At 46.9% G+C, this 17,805-nt stretch overlaps 1 protein-coding gene across 9 annotated transcripts in view; it reads right to left on the bottom strand.

The window, feature by feature from the left end:
• Positions 1–16,558, bottom strand: part of VSIG4 (V-set and immunoglobulin domain containing 4) — a 33,780-nt gene extending 17,222 nt beyond the window's left edge. For 2 of the 9 annotated variants that reach the window (XM_084814244.1, XM_084814249.1), the window contains exons 1-9: positions 16,405–16,558; positions 8,328–8,693; positions 7,527–7,805; positions 4,931–4,990; positions 2,981–3,064; positions 2,043–2,069; positions 1,672–1,755; positions 734–760; positions 351–434 (exon numbers count right to left, since the gene is read on the bottom strand). In XM_084814244.1, coding sequence (XP_084670370.1) covers positions 351–434; positions 734–760; positions 1,672–1,755; positions 2,043–2,069; positions 2,981–3,064; positions 4,931–4,990; positions 7,527–7,805; positions 8,328–8,693; positions 16,405–16,456 — 1,063 coding nt within the window. In that variant the 5' untranslated portion in view covers positions 16,457–16,558. The remainder of the gene's footprint in view (positions 1–350; positions 435–733; positions 761–1,671; positions 1,756–2,042; positions 2,070–2,980; positions 3,065–4,930; positions 4,991–7,526; positions 7,806–8,327; positions 8,694–16,404) is intronic. The other 7 variants (XM_084814246.1, XM_084814252.1, XM_084814245.1 and 4 more) reach the window with 5 other exon arrangements.
• Positions 16,559–17,805: the final 1,247 nt, after the last annotated feature.

The raw sequence follows: 17,805 nt of genomic DNA, 5'->3' as shown, positions 1-17,805 counted from the left end.
AGCTTTGAGGGGCGGGGTTTGGACATGGAAGCAAACCTCTGCTTACCTGGTACTCAGGGAGGAGAGTGGCCCTGGTTCCACTCCCAGTCATGGGAGGTGGTTGGACCTTTGTCTGGAGGGGTCCTTGGGCAGAGGCCCTCTTCCCAATGCACCTGAGCTCCACAGAGCTTGCCCGGCAAGTCTAAAGAGGCCAGCACTCGCTAAAAAATGCGCGCCACAGATCCTTCAGGGCAGTTCCATTTGTACTTCTCTACTCGTCGAAAACAGACTTCCCCAACCTGTGGCCCTGCTAATTCCAACTCCCATTCTCCCCAGCCAGCATGATGGTCTTTATAGTGTTTTTTCCTGACCTTTCTGAGTGGTGGTAAACCTTCCTGGACCAAGGGGGCCAACTGCCGTTCTTGCTTTGAACTTCCATTGGGCCGTTGTCGTTTCTGCAACAATGTTAAACACCTGTCAGGAAAAACAAGCTCCCCAAAGAGTTGGGAGTCTTACGCAGAGAGCAAAGGGCTAATCAGGTTGGACGGATGGGGCGGCAGAAAGCGTGGCGGAGGAAAAGCCCCCGGCAGGGGTGGCCCAAGGGGCAGAGACAGCCCCACTTCCAAAACCTGCCCCTCCACCCTGTTTCTCCCAAACTGAATATGGCTTTTAAGCCCCAAGGCGCAGGCATGTGGCGCACATCTCTCTTTCAGCCCAGGTGAGCCATTCCCCCCCTCCCTTCCCCCAATCCTACCTTCAGGTGATGTGTAAGTGTGGGTGGCTGGGAAAGAGACAGAAACAAATATATTATTCCCCAGAGCAGCCTCAGATGGGAAATGAGAGGCACTTCTGCCTCTGACCCCGCCCCCCAGCATCCCTGCCAGTGGAGTGAATCATGCATTCTCAGGGGCGCTGAATCGAGCTTCCGTAAGGATGCAAAGGTGTGCCTCTTTGCTGAAGATTCAGATGGCTAAGATCCAAGTAGCTGAAGAAGCATCTTGTCCCATATCAGCCTGCCTGTTCTCTAAGTTGATCTGCTAAAGCCCTTCTCCATGTCCCTCCCTTCTGAGGAGAGGCCATCAACGAGAGAGAGGGCCCTTTTTGGCACTGGCACAGCAGCTACGGAACGCCCTCCCCAAGAGGTTTGCCTAGAGCCAGCATTGCTATCATCTAGGCATCAGGTCAGTGAGTAGGGAATGAAGTGGGTAGGCAATGACAAGCGCACAAGAACTGCCGTGTGCAGAAAAGCTCTCGGGGTGTGCTGTTGGGAAATGCTAGTTCTTCATTTCGTTTTCATTTCTAAAGTATTCACCCCCCCACACACATATTTATTTACTGTGGCTTTTCAGTTGTATTACCTTTTTAATGTTCATACACCGCCCTGAAAACGAAGATGATGAATGATGGTATATAAATATTCTGACCCCAATCATGGGAAGTGGTTGGACCTTTGTCTGGAGGGGTCCTTGGGCAGATGCCCCCTTCCCAATGCACCTGAGCTCCACAGAGCTTTCCTGTCAAGTCTAAAGAGGCCAGCACTCGCTAAAAAATGCGCGCCACAGATCCTTCAGGGCAGTTCCATTTGTACTTCTCTACTCGTCGAAAACAGACTTCCCCAACCTGTGGCCCTGCTAATTCCAACTCCCATTCTCCCCAGCCAGCATGATGGTCTTTATAGTGTTTTTTCCTGACCTTTCTGAGTGGTGGTAAACCTTCCTGGACCAAGGGGGCCAACTGCCGTTCTTGCTTTGAACTTCCATTGGGCCGTTGTCGTTTCTGCAACAATGTTAAACACCTGTCAGGAAAAACAAGCTCCCCAAAGAGTTGGGAGTCTTACGCAGAGAGCAAAGGGCTAATCAGGTTGGACGGATGGGGCGGCAGAGGAAAAGCCCCCGGCAGGGGTGGCCCAAGGGGCAGAGACAGCCCCACTTCCAAAACCTGCCCCTCCACCCTGTTTCTCCCAAACTGAATATGGCTTCTAAGCCCCAAGGCGCAGGCATGTGGCGCACATCTCTCTTTCAGCCCAGGTGAGCCATTCCCCCCCTCCCTTCCCCCAATCCTACCTTCAGGTGATGTGTAAGTGTGGGTGGCTGGGAAAGAGACAGAAACAAATATATTATTCCCCAGAGCAGCCTCAGATGGGAAATGAGAGGCACTTCTGCCTCTGACCCCGCCCCCCAGCATCCCTGCCAGTGGAGTGAATCATGCATTCTCAGGGGCGCTGAATCGAGCTTCCGTAAGGATGCAAAGGTGTGCCTCTTTGCTGAAGATTCAGATGGCTAAGATCCAAGTAGCTGAAGAAGCATCTTGTCCCATATCAGCCTGCCTGTTCTCTAAGTTGATCTGCTAAAGCCCTTCTCCATGTCCCTCCCTTCTGAGGAGAGGCCATCAACGAGAGAGAGGGCCCTTTTTGGCACTGGCACAGCAGCTACGGAACGCCCTCCCCAAGAGGTTTGCCTAGAGCCAGCTTTGCTATCATCTAGGCATCAGGTCAGTGAGTAGGGAATGAAGTGGGTAGGCAATGACAAGCGCACAAGAACTGCCGTGTGCAGAAAAGCTCTCGGGGTGTGCTGTTGGGAAATGCTAGTTCTTCATTTCGTTTTCATTTCTAAAGTATTCACCCCCCCACACACATATTTATTTACTGTGGCTTTTCAGTTGTATTACCTTTTTAATGTTCATACACCGCCCTGAAAACGAAGATGATGAATGATGGTATATAAATATTCTGACCCCAATCATGGGAAGTGGTTGGACCTTTGTCTGGAGGGGTCCTTGGGCAGATGCCCCCTTCCCAATGCACCTGAGCTCCACAGAGCTTTCCTGTCAAGTCTAAAGAGGCCGGCACTCGCTAAAAACCGCGCGCCCCGGACCTTTAGGGCAGTTCCATTTGTTCTTCTCTAATAGTCTAAAACAGACTTCACCAACCTGGGGCCCTGTTAATTCCAACTCCCATTCTCCCCAGCCAGCATGGTGGTCTTTACAGTGTTTTTTTCCTGACCTTTCTTAGTGGTGGTAGACCTTCCTGGACCGAGGGGGCCAGTTGTCGTTCTTGCTTTGAACTTCCATTGGGCCGTTGTCGTTTCTGCAACAATGTTGAACGCTTGTCAGAAAAACAAGTTTCCCAAAGGGTTGGGAGTCTTATGCAGAGAGCAAAGGGCTAATCAGGTTGGACGGAAGGATGGCGGAAAGCGTGGCGGAGTAAAAGCCCCAGGCAGGGGTGGCCCAAGGGGCAGAGACGGCCCTACTCAGTGAGTAGGGAATGAAGTGAATAGGCAATGACAAGTGCACAAGAACTGCTGTGTGTAGAAAAGCTCTCGGAGTTTGCAGTTGGGAAATGCTAGTTTCGTTTTCATTTCTAAAGTATTCACAATCCCACACATATTTATTTCCTGCTGCTTTTTAATTGTATTGCCATTTTAATGTTCATACACCACCCTGAAAACTAAGATGATGAAGGGTGGTATATCAAATTTGCAGATGACACAACATTGGGCGGGAAAGCTAATACCTTGGAAGACAGAAACAAAATTCAAAGTGATCTGGATAGACTGGTGCACTGGGCAGAAAACAATAGAATGACATTTAATAGGGATAAAAGCCGAGTTCTGCACATAGGAAACAAAAACCAAATGCACAGTTACAAGATGGGGGATACATGGCTCAACAACACTACAAGCGAGAAGGATCTTGGAATTGTTGTCGATCATAAGCTGAAGATGAGCCAACAATGTGATGTGGCTGCAAAAAAGGCAAATGCTCTTTTGGGCTGCATTCATAGAAACATAGCTTCCAAATCCCGGGAAGTCCTAGTTCCCCACTACTCAGCACTGGTTAGGCCTCATCTGGAGTACTGCGTCCAGTTCTGGGCACCACACTTTAAGAAGGACGCAGACAAGCTGGGAAGGGTTCAGAGGAGGGCAAGAAAGAAGATCAGGGGACTGGAAACAAAGCCCTATGGGGAGAGGCTGAAAGAACTGGGCATGTTTAGCCTTGAGAAGAGAAGACTGAGGGGAGATATGATAGCGCTCTTCAAGTACTTGAAAGGTTGTCACAGAGAGGAAGGCCAGGATCTCTTCTCGATCATCCCAGAGTGCAGGACATGTAATCATGGGCTCAAGTGACAGGAAGCCAGATTCCGGCTGAATATCAGGAAAAACCTCCTGACTGTTAAAGCAATATGACAATGGAACCAACTACCTAGGGAGGAGGTGGGCTTTTCCACACTGAAGGCATTCAAGTTGAGGCTGGACAGCCACCTGTCAGGGATGTTCTGACTTGGATTCCTGCATTGAGCAGGGGGTTGGACTTGATGGTCTTATAGGCCCCTTCCAACCCTACTATTCTATGATTCTATGCTTCTATATAAATATTGTTAAAAATTAATCAAGAATAACATTACTAGAGGTTAATGGACCCTCTATTTCTTCCCCACCCCCAAAACACAGAGACTCGCTCTGCCTGTTGCCGAGTGCCAGGACAACCAGTGGAGACAGCACGAGGGTGTCGCAGTGAACCAGTGGTGCTGCTACAGCCAGACCTTGGGGCTGAAATCCAAGGCCCTGCAGCCCGGGGGCCCAACTGACCAATCAGAGAGAGCCCGGTCATGGGGGCAGCGCCTGGACAGGTGCACACAGTATCATTTCTTAATTCTTAAAATGTTTTATAGCCAGGGGGTGACCAGCACGGCATGTATAGAGTTACAGATACTCACTTTATTATTTTGATGTTAAAAATACATGATCCTTTCCTACAACAAGGTGGTGCTTACTCCCAAGTAAATGTGGTTAGCTCCAGGGTGCAGAAGCAGATTCCACGTACTCGTGACGATGCTATCATTTAAATGAGCTTAAAATGCAAAGCTGTGCACGCTCAGAGCATTTCCCATTCTAATCACGGCTCAGTGTTTGTTTTTAATGGCACGGCATTCCGCGCTTAGAAGACAACTCACCTCTCTCAGCTGGGGTGGGCACCTTGGACTCAGGCTGCAGAGTGGAGAGTTCTGTGGAGTCTGCAAGAGAAAGCACTGTACTTCAGTCACACTGTGCCACCCCCACAATTATGATCAGGATCTTTTGTGGCCTGTATGAGAAACGACTCTTCCATAGTGCTATGTCCAGGTGGACTCATATGGACAGCTTCCCTCCAAATGTTAAGAAAACCTGATTTTTCAGGTTTTCAGTTTTCAGGAGAGGAAAAGAGAAATCATACATAACTAAGTGAATGTGTGGTTTGCTGCTAGAACAATTGCCGTATGACGTGGGAAGGCACCCAGAATTCCCAAAGGGGGATATTTTTCTGATCAGTGGCTGCAATGTTGTGCTCTATTCTATACCATTTTATTCTATTTTATTTATTTAAAACATTTCTAACCCGCCCTATATCATTAAGATCTCAGGGCAGAGTACAAATAAAATCAATTTAAGCAGTATAAAACTGGGGGTAGAATAGAACCCTGTGGCACCCCACAGCTTAATAGCCATGGGGTAGAACAGGAATCCCCCAATGCCACTCTCTGACCATTGTAGCACAGTGCCCCCAACTCCCATCCTGCAGAGCTGATCCAGTAAGACACCATGATCAATGGTGTTAAAAGCCGCTGAGAGATCCAGGAAGATCAACAGGGCAGCACTCCCCCATCTTTCACCCGGAGTAGGTTGTCAGTCAGAGCAGCCAAGTCCGTTTCAGTGCTGTACCCTGGCCTGAAACCAGACTGAAATGGGTCCAGATAAACAGTTTCCTCCAAGAACGTCTGAAGCTGCCCAGCCGCCACACGCTCAAGCAACTTGCCCAAAAAGGGGATATTGGCAATGGGGTGAAAGTTCTCACACACCTATGGGTCCAGGGAGGGCCTCTTCAGGAGTGGGTGCGCTACAGACTCTTTCAAGGCAGCAGGAACCACCCCCTGGCACAGCGAAGCATTTACCACCCCCCTGGACCCATCCAGCCAATCCACCCCTGCTAGACCGTGTAAGCCAAGATGGGCAAGGGTCACGCTTACAAGTGGTGGGCAGGACTGATTCAAGTGTCTTGTCCACATCATCATGCTGCAACAACTGAAATGGATCCTAGGAAGCACAGCCAGACGGAACACTGGACACCTCCCCAGACCCTGCGAGAACTGTGGCGTCACGTTCTGAGCGAATACAAGTGACTTCCTCCTCAAAGTGCCTAGCAAATCTATTACAGCAAATGACCGAGGGTTCCAATCTCAGTTTCTCTGAGCCTGAGCGAGATCCCAACAGGCCCTTCACCACGCGGAACAATTCTGCTGGGCGGCATTTCGAGGATGAAGTAACAGATGTATAATAAGATTTTTTTTGCCATCCTCACTGCCGCATAATAGGCACAACAAGGAGTCTTTGCTAAACATTGATCTTACTCGCTCCGAGACCTGCGCCACCTCCACTCTAGCTGTTGTCTCGCCTGTCTCACTGCCTGGAGATCTTCTGTAGATCAAGTTGAATTACGGGCTCCACACCACCAGTACCATAAGAACTGGGAACCCAAATGAAACATCAAAAGCGGGGGTTGCTTTTTTTTTTAATAATTTGTTTTCATTTACAAAATCTGAACTACTGCAGCTCTTTAGAGTTATAAGCATTACTGAAATAGGGTGGGTGGGTGTGACCCTAATTTAGAACGGCCATCTACCTCTGAGCACACTCATTCCTTTGACTGAATGGGTCAACGCTCTGTTGGATCAGTGTCTGAGAAAGCCTTCTCACACATTCTGCTCACTACATCCCTCCATTCCCAAACAACAGGAGTAGGTGAAAGTGAGGGATAAAATAACTGTCTTATCCTTGGAGGCAGATTTGGAGGATAACTGGAACTGTGCCTGCACAGATGTGAGTGGAGAAGCCAGGTGAGAACTCTGTGCATGCACAGGTGCTCCTGCACATGCATAAGCCTGCAGGATGAAGAAGAAAATTAAGACGAATGGCTGGAATCACTACTTCATTCCAGATAACGTTTTATTTAGCCATTCAACATATCCATTTTGGGTGAAGAATAGGAAAGGATGAATCAGTTTTGGTTTCTCTCAGTTTCTCATTTTTTCAAACTGAGGTTTGGTTCATCTAGAACCTGGGAGAATTTTTAAAGGTTTGCATGAAAGTTGTACTCATTTTTATGTGCATTCCTAAGATCTGCATTTTTGTATGCAATTTTGTCTAATAAACATACTGCATTTTTTAAACATAATTTAACATTATTTTCCAAGAATATACACACTTTGTGTGCAGATTTCCCCAATATGCACATTTTTGTCAGCATTTCTGATTTGAGAATTCTACTGCAAAATTCAGAGAAGTGTGGATTTCGAAGGCTAACTGAGTTCCAGTTCACATATTGGTTCCAAAGTGCAAAATTAGGTAAGCTTGCATGAAAATGCAAACCAAATTAAATCCTTATCCCTAGTGAAGAATTACGAACACTGTAGTTCCTAATATAGATGCGACACTCTGCTGAAAATTGTTTCCATAAGCTGGGTTTCGAATGAGTCCTGTGCCACATCATGGGAGTTCCACAGCAAAGGCGCCTACCTCGCACAGTCAGTTGGACGGCATCACTCCGTTCTCTTTGTACGCTGAGTCTGTTTTCTGCTACACAGTAGTATCTTCCTGTATCAGATGTCTGAAGTCTCTCAAATGCAAGTTCTGCAGTCCTGACCAAAAGCTCATCATTGCTTCCTGCCACTTCTTTGAACCATCGGTAATTGATGGGTGGGGAGCCGTTGGCCAAGCAGGTTAGGGTAGTCCTCCCCCCACTGGGCAGGATGGATCCCGTGCCACTGGATGTAATGACTGGCTTGGTTGCTGGAACTGAAGAGCAGAACAGGAGCTAATACTCATCAAACAGCGACAGCAATTGGTGCTGTACAAAGAAAGGACAGGCAGACACAACATGTGAGGAAACTGAAGGGGAGGGGGAACAAACGAAAATCATGAAACTGTCAGAATCAGCAGGAATATCAAGTTTCTAGCCCTTAGCATTATGAAGTTTGGGAACTTTTCTCTTCCCTCAGTTCCCATCTGTAACCACTTTCTTTGTAAAAACAAAACTGAAAACAGTGAAAGTAAAGCTGTGTTTGCTTTTATTATTATTGTTCATTTTTATGGTTATGATTTATCAATTTCTCAGTTTTACTGACTGCATTGTATTGATTTTATATTGCACTTTATATTAACATTCTGTTCCTTGCTTTGAGTATCTTAACTGAGTCTTAGAGTCTTCTCAAAATAAATCAAATAGAAATTATGAAAAAAACTAAGGAAGTGTATGCTTTTTTCAATTTATGATTACATGATGACGTGCAACACAGTTGTCATGCTACTAAGGGTTACCTTTTACAACCACGAGGGTCGTGGCCCTCTCTTTCGTTATGGTCGCTCTCGTGTCTCTGGCCTGCCAGGTGACTTCACAGATGTATTGCCTGGAATCTGTCATATCCAGCTCCTTGATTAGGAGGGAGACGTCTCCTGGGGGGGTTCTTGCAACGCTGAGTCTGCGTTTGAAAGCTGTCAAAGGTATCTGATCGCCAGAACTAGCATCCCGGTGAAAGACCGCGGTGAGGCTGTGATCATCCTGAGAGGCTTTCCAAACCACGCTTATCTCCTTGAAGTCAGCAGACGGTTCATACACACATGGCAAAGTGACGGAAGCTCTCCAGGTGCCATTGGCCGCCTGTATGCCTGTCAGATCCAGGACAGCTGGAGGAGAGGCAGTAGAAATATAAATGGAAGAAGGCGACCCTGGCACTAGGACGTTAGCGCAGTGATTTCTGGATAAGAGGCCATCTGGAATTCTCAGGGGAGGGAAGGGCTGGCCTGGCCTCCCTTTGTGGTCAGGGCAGGACGAGGGCTGTGGCAAACCGGCACCAGCCCTGCAGTCCGGAGAGGAGGAAGGAGCAGGAGGGGCCGGGCCGCACTCGGCACTCGCACCTCTCTTTTCGGTCCGGTCGTCAGAGGAACCGCTGAAGCCCTCTTTTTCTCTAGTCAGGGAGCAGCAAACCTCCCCTGATTTCCTCCTAGACAAAGGAGAAACTATGGGTAATATCCAATGTTAGTCCTACTTAGAGGAGACCCATTGAAATGAAATGGACTTACATTAGTCATGACTAACTTAAGTCCAGTCCATTTCAATGGGTCTCCTCTAAGTAGGACTAACATTGGATACCACTCTATGACCCATAAGCAGTAGGTACAACAGATGTGGAACTGAGGCGCGAGAACAGGGCTGACAAGCTTTTGGGGTCTGAAGGCCACATGCTGTGCTGGGCCGGAGGCACCGTGCACACTCACTCTCTCTCTCTCTCTCTCTCTCTCTCTCTCACACACACACACACACACACACACTTCCCATACCCATCCACATCTCAGCACACAGGACTGGGGAGGTTTAAAATTAAACCTCCCCTTCCCTGCCAGCTGAGGTAGGAGCCCTCCAGCCCAGCACCCCCCTCCAAGACTGCTGTTCCTTCTGTAATCTAGGCAGCATTGGGATAGCTGGGAGGGGGACAGGGTGAAGAGGATTTAACCTACCCATCCCTAAGTGATCCCGTTGCTGCTGGGATTGCTTGGGAGTGGGGGAGTTTAAAGTCTGCCCTCCTCTGAGCGATCCACTCCGAGCAGTTGGGAAACAGTGATCTCGGCATCACCAAGTTCGGTTGTGGGTGGAGAAGTTAAGGCCCAAGCGATCCCCTCTGAGATCCCTGTTTCCCCACAACCATTTAGCAGCAGGGAAACAGCAATTCCTGCTCACTGCTCTTCCCCTGGCCCAGCAACCCTGGTCAGGATTGCTACCCCAGTGGAACTTTGGCCTTTTCCCTGCAGCCCAGTTGACCATGGTGGGTGGGTGGGTGGCTGCAGGGAAAAGTGGGCTAGGCTTTCTCATCAATAATGAATAATTCACAATTGAAAAATCATAGATCATTAACACGGTCTATTGTTATAGTAATTGACCCAGCTTTTATTCTGCAAGCATTCATATTGTTACATGTGTACCAGGAGGTCATTGGCCATGTACAGCATTTCCATGATAAAAGGTTTATTTATACATTGGGACAAATCCCTATATTTTGAGGTAGCTCAACAGTGTGCCCTAGGGTGTCTGGTAAGGTGGCACCCTGTCTAGCAACCTGAATAGGCTTATCTCATTTCTTTCTTTCCCAATAGGTAGCCATCAGTGTAAGCTCTTTTTTAGAATAGCCTAACTGGTTCAAACTGGCTCAGTCTTTTGAGATGTAAGTTTAGAATCATTAGGAAGGTGGATCCAGCCACTAAGTAATTTTCTGATTTCCTGGCTAGACCAGTGACATCAGAAATGAAGGCTATCACATCACTGGACAAAACAACCATCAGTCTCTGCTAGGTAGCTGGCTTTTACTGAACTCAGATTCCCATAAAAGAAAGAGCTCGGAAACTCCCCAAGCAGTTGGACAGAAACAAGGATGTATCAGGAGATTCATCCTGACCAGCAGCAACCTATCAGTAATTATTTTTGAGGAACCTTTGTACAGAAGGGGTCCACCAATAGAAAACGTTATTCCCCCTCCCAGTCCTGTAACACAGACGCACACACGCACGCACGCACACGCTGAGGATAAGACAAGGGTTCACAGCATTTACACTCCAACAGATTCCTGCTCCTCATCAGATTCTGGGGTTGGCAATGTGGTGCCTGCGCACATCCGAACACCTGCCATGATGCCCACTGTGGCACCAATCCCTTCCAATTTTAAAAATACATAAAATAAAGACGTCTTCCCAGCAACTGGTATTGCTTCAATGTGAAGCAAGAGCCCCCAGCTGCTGCCATCTTGATTTCCCATGAATGCCTCTGTGCCCCATGTGGACCCAGAAGCATTCTTAAGAAGTAAAAATGGTGGGCAACTAGAAGACAGCACTTTGCCATGAAGCACCCCAGGCTGCTCGAAAAAGTAAAAAGGCAATAGAAGGAGTGACACTCCCTCGCAATCACTGGCAAGTGGATGGGGGGGAGGGTTTGGGGGCATCAGGGAGGTCAGGGGAAGCCATCCCATGAAATAGGTTCTTTATGCCTGGCTGTGCCCAGCACAGCAGTCACGTTGTGAATGGGCACTTCTGATGGCAGCCATTTCGTGATGGCGCCCATGACACTCTCTCCAAATTCCAAGTATACACACCAACCCAAAAAGGCTGGAGAGCCCTGAATGTGGGAAAAACCATCTCCTCAGATGTAGACACCCCAGCTGGCCATTAAAGGCTATTATCAAGCAACCCACCCAAGGAAGGAGTAGCCAGCTGGCATCCACAATGCCAGAAAACGGATGGTGTGAGATAAGACGTTGAGCCCATTTTCCCTCTAGGGAAGACCAGAAATGTCCGACGAAAGTAACGAAATAATGGGACAAAAAGCCTGAGCTTCAGTTATAGCTGCATTGGGGTCTTGTTCATGAGGGACAAGGCCAGAAAGGAAACATTCAAAGATATTTGGACAGCCATACCTTGTTCTCATGCACTGGGGAGATTAGTTCCGTGTGATTGCTCAACATTATGGTGTTTGCCACATTTTGAAAATTGCATCCACTCCATCCCTGATGCAGCATGTGCTGCATGCTCTGTGCTGTTTTTTCTTTTCCCACAAAATACCATTTTCTTAAATACATCAAGGGCTGCTGCTTGTCTTGCTTCGTAAATTTCAATGACAAGGAAGGAAGGATGATAGGTAGGCATGGTGGAATCTTAAAGACTTGCACATTGATAGTGGTATAAGCTTTTGTAGGCCAGAGCCTACTCGAAAAGATTAATTAAATGGGTAGGTAAATACATGCTGAGAAAAGAAATACAGTAACATCCAATATATTCTGCTCAGCCTTTGGGATGTCATAGAATCATAGAACAGTAGGGTTGGAAGGGGCCTATAAGACCATCGAGTCCAACCCCCTGCTCAAGGCAGGAATCCAAGTCATGATGTTGATGGTTTTTGTAGCTTAATCAAAGCTACATGCAGGGAAGAACCAGATGTGCCAAAGCAACAACCCCTAATCTCCTCCTTTTCCCTGCAGTGTGTCGCAATGGAAATATGTGATGACACATCATCACGTTCTATACCCTCCCCACAGCACACGCACACGCACACACACAGCACAACAGCATCAACACGTCACTCATTTCCTTTGCAACACACCATGGGGAAGGGAGGGGGAACCAAATGTGGCCGTTCTGCTTTCCTCCCTGCATCTGGTCCTCTGCACTTCGCTGCAGCCTTATCTTAAGGATGCTGGTGGCGCTCTCCTTGACTCCACGTGGACATGGGCTGGCTGGAAGTTGTGGGCATTGCAGTCCAGCACATCAGGAGGGTGCCTGGTTGGGAACGGCTGCCTTAACTCATAACCATTGACAATAGTAGCACAATATCATTGTAAGCACAGGCATTTATGGTCCATCTGGTCCCTTGGGGAGTTTTTTTTCCCCTACTGAAGCCATATTCCATAACTTCTTTCTGAACACCAAACTGATGATGAACCTGAATTTGTATTTTCTTAATTGTTGGACCATTCCCTCCCCGCTCCCAAAAAGAACATCGATGCCTGAAATGTGTTTGTGCAAAACTTGGGATTACATCTTTTTCACCCCTAGTGAAGGACTTGATAAAGCATGTGTCAGAGCACATGAGGGTGCCAAGAGAGAACTCATAGTACACTGTGAGAAATAAAGACATTTAATACAGAAGTCCCTATCAGCCCCAAAAACCCACTCTGATAAGGCCTCCTCCCAGTCAGTCTGTGCTGGGGCATCTCTGCTTCATGTGTGAGTACCCGCTTCAAGTGTAATCAGCCAAGCAAGATTAGAAGAATTACCCACCCTCAGAGGAGGTTGCCTGTTGCATTTCTGCATGAGGTGCTGCTCTAAGCTTGCCTAGGCTGAGTCAGTAAGTACAGTCAGACCAGCAACTCATGCAGAAACAGAGGGTGGGAAATTCTTATTCTTCCAGTCTCTAAAGGTAATACTGCTTTAGGTGTAAGAGTGAAGCCTGCCTCCGATTTTATTTAGGGAAAAATATGAACCTCATCTATTAGAGGTCTGGAAAACATTGACCTAGCTGGTTTCACCGTCTGCTTTGTTCCATTATCAATCCCTCTCATTGGGTGGTCAAGTGACTATCAATTCGGAAGCAAATAAGGTAACTGCATCCTAGAGTAATAAAGGAACTGGCAGAAGAACTCTCAGAACCGCCGTCTATTCTCTTTGAGAAATCATGGAGGACGGGGGAAGTGCCAGATGACTGGAGGAGGGCTAATATTGTTGTCCCTATCTTCAGAAAGGGCAAAAAGGAGGAACTGGGAACTACAGACCAGTCAGTCTGACAGCAATCCCTGGGAAAATCCTGGAGCAGATTATAAAACGATCAGTATGCAAGCACCTTCAAAATTATGCAGTGATTACTCGAAGCCAACATGGATTTGTCAAGAACAACTCCTGCCAGACGAATCTGATCTCATTTTTTGATCAAGTAATCTCCCTTGTGGACTGTGGGAATGCTGTAGACATCATATACCTCGACTTCAGCAAAGCTTTCGACAAAGTGCCCCATGATATCCTGATGAACTAGCTCAAAATGGGCTAGCTGAAACAACAATTCGGTGGATCTACAGTTGGCTACAGAATCGGACTCAAAGACTGCTCATCAATGGGATCTTCTCAAACTGGGGAGAGGTAACAAGTGGGGTACCGCAGGGCTCAGTCCTGGGCCCAGTGCTCTTCAACATTTTTATTAATGACTTGGAGGAGGAGGTGCAGGGAATGCTGATCAAATTTGCAGGTGGCACAAAATTGGGCGGGATAGCTAATACCCTGGAAGACAGAAACAAAATTCAGGGTGATCTTGATAGGCTGGAGCACTGGGCAGAAAACAGAACAAAATTTAATAGGGATAAATGCCAAGTTCTGCACCTAGGAAAAAGAAACCAAATGCACAGTTACAAGATGGGGGATATGTGGCTCAACAACACTACAAGCAAGAAGGATCTTGGAATTGTTGTCGATCACAAGCTGAATATGAGCCAACAATGTGATGTGGCTGCAAAAAAGGCAAATGCTCTTTTGGGCTGCGTTCATAGAAGCATAGCTTCCAAAGCCCAGTAAGTCCTAGTTCCCCTCTACTCAGCTCTGGTTAGGCCTCATCTGGAGGCTGTGTCCAGTTCTGGGCACCACATTTTAAGAAGGATGCAGACAAACTGGAGAGGGTTCAGAGGAGGGCAACAAACACGATCAGGGGACTGGAAACAAAGCCCTATGAGGAGAAACTGAAAGAACTGGGCACGTTTAGCCTTGAGAAGAGAAGACTGAGGGGAGATAGGATAGCGCTCTTCAAGTACTTGTAAGGTTGTCACAGAGAGGAAGGCCTGGATCCCTTCTTGATCATCCCAGAGTGCAGGACACGGAATCATGGGCTCAAGTGACAGGAAGCCAGATTCCAGCTGAACATCAGGAAAAACTTCCTGACTGTGAGAGCAATACGACAATGGAACCCATTCCCTAGGGAGGTGGTGGGCTCTCCCACACTGAAGGCGTTCAAGACGAGGCTGGACAGCCATCCGTCAGGGATGCTCTGACTTGGATTCCTGCACTGAGCAAGGGGTTGGACTCGATGGCCTTGTAGGCCCCTTCCAACCCTACTATTCTATGATTCTATGAACTGTTTGCACATACTTGGGAGATCCCTAGGTATGCAGAAGTCTATCCATTTGTAAACTCAAACAAAAAGAATGCTTTTAGAAACTGCAGAACAGCGCCGTGAGCTTTCAGGACCTATGGAATGTTGATGGTATAAGGAATAAGGAATCCACAATGTCTCCTTCTCTCAAATAGAAAAGACAGAGGAAGTGGCCATCCGGACATGGCAGTTTGCTCCCACAGGAGAAACATTTCTGGCTACCTTCTGAGGCTCAAGATGGCAGCAACGAACAAACCAGGGGGGAGAACATGAATGTGCGGACTAGAAAGAATGATAACCAAGGTAACAGCAACAATCAAAAAGCTGGAATAAAAATTCGAAATAAAAGTTGTTTGGGTTTTTTAAAATAGAAATTTACTCTACCTATCCAGAGGTAAGTTTTCTAGATGCTTCTGCTGTGGCGGCTGAAAGAGGACTGAGTACAAAGGCAGGAGCCCCGTCCCCTCGAGTGTGCACATGGAGGGAGTGGGTGAGGCACCTGCCCAAACTCTAGCCTTGCTATAGAGGTTTCCCAAATGCAGTTCTGTGCAGGAGCAGAATCCATATGTGGTGGGACTGCCCAGAGAGCGCAAAGGAGAACAATGCCATGTTGCAAAAGAGCATCATTCCAGGGTCACCACTGGAAGATAAAAATGGCAGCTAGCAGCTTCAGGAGCCAGGAGCAGTGCTGGTGAATTTGGCCTCCCACCCTCAGAATGCACCCCTAGCCCTTGAAAAAGCCCCAAATCTCCCCGCCCACCCAGCCTCCAAATGGGGCCATGAAAGCGGGAGGGACACTTTCACACCACCTTAGCTTGGACATATAGGGGGTTTCCAATGCTATATTTTGCACAATCCTGCCCCTGCAAGGAGTTCACAAGGAGTAGTTTCACAAGGAATCGTTTCCACCAACCTACACCCTGATTCAGCTAAGGAGACTGGCACACAGCACCAGTCCTATGCATAGACATCGCTTGCTGGACTGGAAATTGCATTGTGCAACACACATCCAGTTAAGGCTATCCAGGCTGCACTGCTTTGAGTGGGATGAGCATTCTGGTATGCATTCAAGTGTGCCTTGCATTGCCATCCTGCTGGCATCCTTGCATTCCTGCATAATTACTCACACCTTCACAGCTTGTATATGTAGGAGTAGGGCTGGATTGGGTCCTCAAAGCCTATAATTAGCCACAATATGCATTCTTAAAATTTCACATCAATATGCTTTCATCAGGCACCTTCATGAAAGCTTTTAAACATTCTGATTATTATGAGGGCTCTCACCTAATTAAATAAATCTTAGCTGATTAATACCATGCATTTTCATTGATCACTCATCTATTAGATCTGCATAAATGTGCATATACATAACAATTGTTCTGGAGCTTTCTTTGTTTTCAGGCAACATACATATATGTTGCAGTAGGCATCATCATACAGAAGAGGCATTCCTTCTTCTAAGGGAAGAGGGCATGTCTCGGCTCAGGGTTGTAGTTTTTTAATAAGAACCTGTATTATGATTATTTTTGAAGAACTGCTGCCTGTTTATGTGGGGGAATCTTCTTAGTTGATTTTTTTAATGTAACCAATCACTGCTGCCCTACTTATTACATTTATGGCATCTACACAATAAAGTCTTCTCAATCTCATTTAAAAACTTTCTGGAGTTAAACCTCATTCACACCTCATTCTATCCTGGATTGGCAGGAGGGGCTTTGGACTCACCTTTCACAGGAACTGTGGCCGCAAGCACCAGGAACCACATCCAGGCTAACATCTTCACGGAGTTCTACTTCCCTGCTCTCCGCAACTGAAATCCTCGACTCCGCTAAGAGCAGGAGTGAAGTAAACACAACTTCCTTTTCTTCTTTTGCTTTATTATCCTTCCTCCTTTTGTTTTTTTTTTTAAAGCATCTTGCAATGGGCTAAATGTTTTAGAAACTATTGGAGCAAGAAGATAAATGAAATGACAGGATGAAATCTTGCCACCCTTGAAATTAATGGCAGGAAATTGCAGTGATGTGCAGCGGGAAGGATCTCATTGAACGACCTGAGAAATATTTATTTCTCAATTTCGACTTGAATGTTCAAAAGCATTTCATTTTTTAAAAAATCAGAAGCATTTTCAAACATACAATTTCTCTACCCTCACTTTTTGAATCCTTTCCCTCTGTCCATGTTTTATGCATATCACCTATGTTATTAAGTTCCAGGCTACCAAAAATGTGCTGAGACTTTGACTTAGGAGTTGGACATTTGTGACAGATTCAAGTGCTAGAAGCCATGTTCATCTCTCAGAAATAAAATACAGAATTAGAGCAAGGGTGTGTGTTATTGCACCAATAGCTTAAAGATGTTACAACTTGTTATTTGTTACTTGTCATTTCTTTAGGGAAAAAAAGTCTGAAGAGCATTTTAAACTCTAACCCTAAGAGACTGGTTCACTTTTTAGTGCTCTGTATATCACCTTTCTTGATAATGAGTTCTGTGGAACTTGACATTTTAACGCTCCAGTTAGTCCATGGTGGCTTTCTCTCCGAGTTTTGTTGTGAAGGTCTAACCACATCTGAGTGCACCTCTGAGCTTTCTCTCTGGTGATGTGGTTGCAGCCTTGTTCATCTTTTAGTTGAAACCACTTATGGAATCCTTCCAGACTATTCACGATGACCTGGTTTGCACATCATGGCCAGTTCCTGGGATGTTTAGCCCAGGAATTGATGGGGGTACATGGGAGTGAGCGTGCAGGCTGACTCCCACCTGCTCGACAGTTCAGCTTTCAATTAACAACCCAGGAACACCCTGGGTTTGCTCATCACAAAATAATCCAGGTTCCTGTGTTGTTAACTGAAAGTGGAAGTAGCAAGCAGGTATGAACCAGCCATGAGTTGTAAGAGTGAGCAAACTGGGTCAGTCGCTGGCCACGTTTGGACAATTGTGGGAGCGAAAGAACCAATTGTGGGTTCTTTCCCTACCCTGTGCATGCTGTACGCACAATTTGCACAAATAGCACAGTGCTGCGCAATTTGCTGTGTCATCCAATCCCAGCGTAGCGCAGGAGGGCTGGCTTCTCACCCCCCCCACAAACCCTACTATAAGCCATGGGTTGTGGGGTGGGTAAGAAGCCAC

Source organism: Heloderma suspectum, chromosome 9 (assembly GCF_057233095.1).
Source record: "Heloderma suspectum isolate Gila_16-S chromosome 9, 16-S_ref, whole genome shotgun sequence".
NCBI classification, from domain to species: domain Eukaryota; kingdom Metazoa; phylum Chordata; class Lepidosauria; order Squamata; family Helodermatidae; genus Heloderma; species Heloderma suspectum.
Note: the sequence above shows the minus strand (reverse complement) of the source record. Positions and strands in the feature narration are given on the sequence as shown.